General features: G+C 45.8%; 1 protein-coding gene across 1 annotated transcript; it reads left to right on the top strand.

Annotated features, from left to right (window-relative positions):
* Positions 1-2,439: 2,439 nt before the first annotated feature.
* Positions 2,440-6,755, top strand: LOC117809884 (cGMP-dependent protein kinase 1-like; the record flags this gene model as incomplete). Its single annotated transcript, XM_034679392.1, has 7 exons — positions 2,440-2,529; positions 2,640-2,781; positions 3,471-3,634; positions 3,708-3,830; positions 3,906-3,968; positions 4,091-4,157; positions 6,615-6,755. Coding segments are annotated over 7 exons (748 nt in total), but the record flags the coding sequence as incomplete, so codon positions are not given.
* Positions 6,756-7,247: the final 492 nt, after the last annotated feature.

The raw sequence follows: 7,247 nt of genomic DNA on the forward strand, positions 1-7,247 counted from the left end.
GACGTTGTGATGTTGTGACGTTGTGACGTTGTGACGTTGTAACATTGTGATGTTGTGACGTTGTGACGTTGTAACATTGTGATGTTGTGATGTTGTGATGTTGTGATGTTGTAACATTGTGACGTTGTGACGTTGTGACGTTGTGATGTTGTGACGTTGTGACGTTGTGATGTTGTGATGTTGTGACGTTGTAACATTGTGATGTTGTGACGTTGTGACGTTGTGACGTTGTGATGTTGTGACGTTGTGACGTTGTGATGTTGTGACGTTGTGACGTTGTAACATTGTGACGTTGTGACGTTGTGACGTTGTGACGTTGTGATGTTGTGACGTTGTGACGTTGTGATGTTGTGATGTTGTGACGTTGTAACGTTGTGATGTTGTGACGTTGTGACGTTGTGACGTTGTGATGTTGTGACGTTGTGACGTGTGATGTTGTGACGTTGTGACGTTGTAACATTGTGACGTTGTGACGTTGTGACGTTGTGACGTTGTGATGTTGTGACGTTGTGACGTTGTGATGTTGTGACGTTGTGACGTTGTGAAGTTGTGACGTTGTGACGTGATGTTGTGACGTTGTGACGTTGTGACGTTGTGATGTTGTGACGTTGTGACGTTGTGACGTTGTGACGTTGTGACGTTGTGATGTTGTGACGTTGTGACGTTGTGAAGTTGTGACGTTGTGATGTTGTGATGTTGTGATGTTGTGACGTTGTGACGTTGTGACGTTGTGACGTTGTGATGTTGTGACGTTGTGACGTTGTGACGTTGTGAAGTTGTGACGTTGTGATGTTGTGATGTTGTGATGTTGTGACGTTGTGACGTTGTGACGTTGTGACGTTGTGACGTTGTGATGTTGTGACGTTGTGAAGTTGTGACGTTGTGACGTGATGTTGTGACGTTGTGACGTTGTGACGTTGTGATGTTGTGATGTTGTGACGTTGTGACGTTGTAACATTGTGACGTTGTGACGTTGTGACGTTGTAACATTGTGATGTTGTAACATTGTGATGTTGTGACGTTGTGACGTTGTGACGTTGTGATGTTGTGACGTTGTGACGTTGTAACATTGTGACGTTGTGACGTTGTGACGTTGTAACATTGTGATGTTGTGATGTTGTGACGTTGTGACGTTGTGACGTTGTGACGTTGTGACGTTGTAACATTGTGATGTTGTGATGTTGTGACGTTGTGACGTTGTGACGTTGTGACGTTGTGATGTTGTGACGTTGTGATGTTGTGATGTTGTGACGTTGTGACGTTGTGACGTTGTGATGTTGTGATGTTGTGACGTTGTGACGTTGTGACGTTGTGATGTTGTGACGTTGTGATGTTGTGATGTTGTGACGTTGTGACGTTGTGACGTTGTGATGTTGTGATGTTGTAACATTGTGATGTTGTAACATTGTGATGTTGTGACGTTGTAACATTGTGATGTTGTGATCTTGTGACGTTGTGACGTTGTGACGTTGTAACATTGTGACGTTGTGACGTTGTGACGTTGTAACATTGTGACGTTGTGACGTTGTGACGTTGTAACATTGTGATGTTGTGATGTTGTGACGTTGTGACGTTGTGACGTTGTGACGTTGTGATGTTGTGACGTTGTGATGTTGTGATGTTGTGACGTTGTGACGTTGTGATGTTGTGATGTTGTAACATTGTGATGTTGTAACATTGTGATGTTGTGACGTTGTAACATTGTGATGTTGTGATGTTGTAACATTGTGATGTTGTAACATTGTGATGTTGTGACGTTGTAACATTGTGACGTTGTGATGTTGTGACGTTGTGATGTTGTGATGTTGTGACGTTGTGACGTTGTGACGTTGTGATGTTGTGATGTTGTAACATTGTGATGTTGTAACATTGTGATGTTGTGACGTTGTAACATTGTGATGTTGTGATCTTGTGACGTTGTGACGTTGTGACGTTGTGACGTTGTGACGTTGTAACGTTGTGATGTTGTGACGTTGTGACGTTGTGACGTTGTGATGTTGTGATGTTGTAACGTTGTGACGTTGTGACGTTGTAACGTTGTAACGTTGTAACGTTGTAACGTTGTAACGTTGTGATGTTGTAACGTTGTAACGTTGTGACGTTGTGACGTTGTGATGTTGTGACGTTGTGACGTTGTGACGTTGTAACGTTGTGATGTTGTGACGTTGTGATGTTGTGACGTTGTAACGTTGTAACGTTGTAACGTTGTAACGTTGTGATGTTGTGACGTTGTGATGTTGTGACGTTGTGACGTTGTGACGTTGTAACGTTGTGACGTTGTAACGTTGTAACGTTGTGACGTTGTGACGTTGTAACGTTGTAACGTTGTAACATTGTGATGTTGTGACGTTGTGACGTTGTAACGTTGTAACGTTGTGACGTTGTAACATTGTGATGTTGTGACGTTGTGACGTTGTAACATTGTGATGTTGTGTTCAGGTTGTATCGGACGTTCAAAGACAGTAAATATCTGTACATGCTGATGGAGGCCTGTCTGGGAGGAGAGCTGTGGACCATACTGAGAGACAGGTACACAAACACACCTCATCCACTCCTTCACATTTATTAATGAGTGAATGAAACACCCGGAGAGAGGACTCGGACTTTAAAGGGATCCAAACGTCTGGTCTCTGTTTCAGGGGTTCATTCGAAGACTCCACCACCAGGTTTTACACGGCCTGCGTGGTCGAGGCCTTCGCCTACCTGCACGCCAAAGGCATCATCTACAGAGACCTGAAACCTGAGAACCTCATACTGGACAGCCGGGGATACGCCAAGCTGGTAATCTCACACACTCTCACACACTCTCACACACTCTCACACACTCACACACACTCTCACACACTCTCACACTCTCTCACACACTCTCACACTCTCACACACACTCACACACTCTCACACACTCTCACACACTCTCACACACTCACACACACTCTCACACACTCTCACACACTCACACACTCTCTCACACACTCTCACACACTCTCACACACTCTCACACACTCTCACACGCTCTCACACACTCTCACACACACTCACACTCTCTCACACACTCACACACACTCTCACACACTCTCACACACACTCACACTCTCTCACACACTCTCACACACTCCCACACACTCTCACACACTCTCACACACTCTCACACACTCTCACACACTCTCACACTCTCTCACACACTCTCACACACTCTCACACACTCTCACACACACTCACACACTCTCACACACTCTCACACACTCTCACACACTCTCACACACTCACACACACTCACACTCTCACACACACTCACACTCTCACACACTCTCACACAGAGAACTTAATTTAGACTCCACAAAGAACCCAGAACTCTTCACACACACAGCCGTTCTGTGTCGCAGACTGAAGATGCTTGAAGTGATGGAGTGGAGGTTCAATGAAGACCTCAGCCGGTCTCTGCAGGTTCACTTAAAGGGTCTCTTTCTCAGGTGGACTTTGGCTTTGCAAAGAAGATCGGCGTCTGTAAGAAGACGTGGACGTTCTGCGGCACGCCAGAGTACGTGGCTCCAGAGATCATCCTGAACAAGGGTCACGATGTCTCTGCTGACTACTGGTCTCTGGGGATCCTGATGTACGAGCTGCTGACGGGCAGGTGAGCACACAGACAGAGTCCACCTCCCTCCTGTTGAGCTGCTGTTGTTGATCAGGTCTCTGTGTGTCCACAGCCCTCCCTTTTCAGGTCCAGATCCCATGAAGACCTACAACGTCATCCTGAGAGGCATCGACATGATCGAGTTCCCCAAGAAGATCACCAAGAACGCTGCCAACCTCATCAAGAAGCTCTGCAGGTAGGGGGCGCTGACCAGATCCACTCAGATCAACCACTGAACCACCAAGTAACCCTAACCTGTCTGTGTCCCCAGAGACAACCCGTCAGAGAGACTCGGGAACCTGAAGAACGGTGTCAAAGACATCCAGAAACACAAGTGAGTGAGCTGAGAGGAAGCCGGCGCCTGATTGGCTGTTTCAAACCAGAAGTGCATCACCTGACCCTCAGGTCTGAGGTCAAACCATGAGGTCAAACTAAACCGTGTGTCTCTGTGTTCAGGTGGTTCGAAGGTTTTAACTGGGAGGGTCTGAGGAAAGGAACTCTGACTCCGCCCATCACGCCTGACGTGAGTCCGACTAACTTCACCCTCTCACACACCCGAGATCTGAACCACCAAGTCTTTGTGTTCACACTCTGCACCCTGACCCTCTGTAGAGTCAGTCCACATCACATTGACCATGTCCCATCTGTTCACATGGAGGAGGCGGGGTTTAGGACACATTCGACAGATAGTCAGTAGGGGGAGCTCTAAATATTTTGGCTTCATAGTCAGTGAACCCTCACGGCGTCTATTTAAATATCCAGTCTCTGATTCTGATCAAACCCGCCCCGTGGAGTATTTACAGGACCTGGATCAGGCTCAAACCGTCTGAGGTCCTGCTGGGTTAAACTGTGTTCCCTCAGGTGTTGAAGGTTTTGACTCAGTCCTCTTCTGTTGAAGGTTTTGACTCTGTCCTCTTCTGTTGAAGGTTTTGACTGTTAAAGGTTTTGACTGTTGAAGGTTTTGACTGTTGAAGGTTTTGACTGTTGAAGGTTTTGACTCAGTCCTCTTCTGTTGAAGGTTTTGACTCTGTCCTCTTCTGTTGAAGGTTTTGACTGTTAAAGGTTTTGACTCAGTCCTCTTCTGTTGAAGGTTTTGACTGTTGAAGGTTTTGACTGTTGAAGGTTTTGACTGTTGAAGGTTTTGACTGTTGAAGGTTTTGACTCAGTCCTCTTCTGTTGAAGGTTTTGACTCTGTCCTCTTCTGTTGAAGGTTTTGACTCTGTCCTCTTCTGTTGAAGGTTTTGACTCTGTCCTCTTCTGTTGAAGGTTTTGACTGTTGAAGGTTTTGACTGTTGAAGGTTTTGACTGTTGAAGGTTTTGACTGTTGAAGGTTTTGACTCAGTCCTCTTCTGTTGAAGGTTTTGACTCTGTCCTCTTCTGTTGAAGGTTTTGACTCAGTCCTCTTCTGTTGAAGGTTTTGACTGTTAAAGGTTTTGACTCAGTCCTCTTCTGTTGAAGGTTTTGACTGTTGAAGGTTTTGACTCTGTCCTCTTCTGTTGAAGGTTTTGACTGTGTCCTCTTCTGTTGAAGGTTTTGACTCAGTCCTCTTCTGTTGAAGGTTTTGACTCTGTCCTCTTCTGTTGAAGGTTTTGACTGTTGAAGGTTTTGACTCTGTCCTCTTCTGTTGAAGGTTTTGACTGTTGAAGGTTTTGACTCTGTCCTCTTCTGTTGAAGGTTTTGACTGTTGAAGGTTTTGACTGTTGAAGGTTTTGACTGTTGAAGGTTTTGACTCAGTCCTCTTCTGTTGAAGGTTTTGACTCAGTCCTCTTCTGTTGAAGGTTTTGACTCAGTCCTCTTCTGTTGAAGGTTTTGACTGTTAAAGGTTTTGACTCAGTCCTCTTCTGTTGAAGGTTTGACTGTTGAAGGTTTTGACTCTGTCCTCTTCTGTTGAAGGTTTTGACTCTGTCCTCTTCTGTTGAAGGTTTTGACTGTGTCCTCTTCTGTTGAAGGTTTTGACTCAGTCCTCTTCTGTTGAAGGTTTTGACTCAGTCCTCTTCTGTTGAAGGTTTTGACTCTGTCCTCTTCTGATGAAGGTTTTGACTGTTAAAGGTTTTGACTCAGTCCTCTTCTGTTGAAGGTTTTGACTGTTGAAGGTTTTGACTCTGTCCTCTTCTGTTGAAGGTTTTGACTCTGTCCTCTTCTGTTGAAGGTTTTGACTGTGTCCTCTTCTGTTGAAGGTTTTGACTCAGTCCTCTTCTGTTGAAGGTTTTGACTCAGTCCTCTTCTGTTGAAGGTTTTGACTCTGTCCTCTTCTGTTGAAGGTTTTGACTCAGTCCGCTTCTGTTGAAGGTTTTGACTCTGTCCTCTTCTGTTGAAGGTTTTGACTCTGTCCTCTTCTGTTGAAGGTTTTGACTGTTGAAGGTTTTGACTCTGTCCTCTTCTGTTGAAGGTTTTGACTCAGTCCGCTTCTGTTGAAGGTTTTGACTCTGTCCTCTTCTGTTGAAGGTTTTGACTCTGTCCTCTTCTGTTGAAGGTTTTGACTCTGTCCTCTTCTGTTGAAGGTTTTGACTCTGTCCTCTTCTGTTGAAGGTTTTGACTGTGTCCTCTTCTGTTGAAGGTTTTGACTCTGTCCTCTTCTGTTGAAGGTTTTGACTCTGTCCTTTTCTGTTGAAGGTTTTGACTGTTGAAGGTTTTGACTCTGTCCTCTTCTGTTGAAGGTTTTGACTCTGTCCTCTTCTGTTGAAGGTTTTGACTCAGTCCTCTTCTGTTGAAGGTTTTGACTCTGTCCTTTTCTGTTGAAGGTTTTGACTGTTGAAGGTTTTGACTCTGTCCTCTTCTGTTGAAGGTTTTGACTCAGTCCTCTTCTGTTGAAGGTTTTGACTGTGTCCTCTTCTGTTGAAGGTTTTGACTCTGTCCTCTTCTGTTGAAGGTTTTGACTCTGTCCTCTTCTGTAGAAGGTTTTGACTGTGTCCTCTTCTGTTGAAGGTTTTGACTGTGTCCTCTTCTGTTGAAGGTTTTGACTGTGTCCTCTTCTGTCCAGGTCTCCTCTCCGACTGACACCAGTAACTTCGACAGTTTCCCTGAAGACACAGACGAGCCGCCCCCGGACGACACCTCTGGTTGGGACTACGACTTTTAATCCAGCTGGCGTCTGAACTCCGAGTGTGACGCCCCACGGTGTTAGACCCGACGGACTCAGCGGGCTGATGAAGACCGGCTTCATGTGCTCCGTGGAGAGTAGTTACTGGGACTTAGCCTGTGGTGTTTCTGAGCAGGAGGGAGGATGTGGGAGTCGAACCCCCCACGCTCCGAGGCCACATCCTGGCCCAGAGAGATTAGAGTTCTGATTTTACAGAAGAGGACCTGTAGTGGATCCAACTGATCCCATCTGTTCCATATCTGGAGGAACCCTGAGCTGCCAGAACACCTGAGGGCCGAAGTGGTTTCAAAGATGGGACAGTCCACCTGTCCACGTCCACAGTCTGTCCTGTGTCTGAGACCAGAGGACCGGTTCAGTGAGTCTATCAGCAGCTTGTACAATGAGTCTTCAGAGTAGTTTATAGGTCCTTGAAATATCAGAGAGATGCATGTCTGTCCCAAAGGGGTACTACTGTTTTCTGGACTTGTCCACATGGGAAGGCCTTCCTCTGAACCCTGGACATCAGATATCCTG

Source organism: Notolabrus celidotus, unplaced genomic scaffold, assembly GCF_009762535.1.
Source record: "Notolabrus celidotus isolate fNotCel1 unplaced genomic scaffold, fNotCel1.pri scaffold_517_arrow_ctg1, whole genome shotgun sequence".
In the NCBI taxonomy this organism is placed as follows: domain Eukaryota; kingdom Metazoa; phylum Chordata; class Actinopteri; order Labriformes; family Labridae; genus Notolabrus; species Notolabrus celidotus.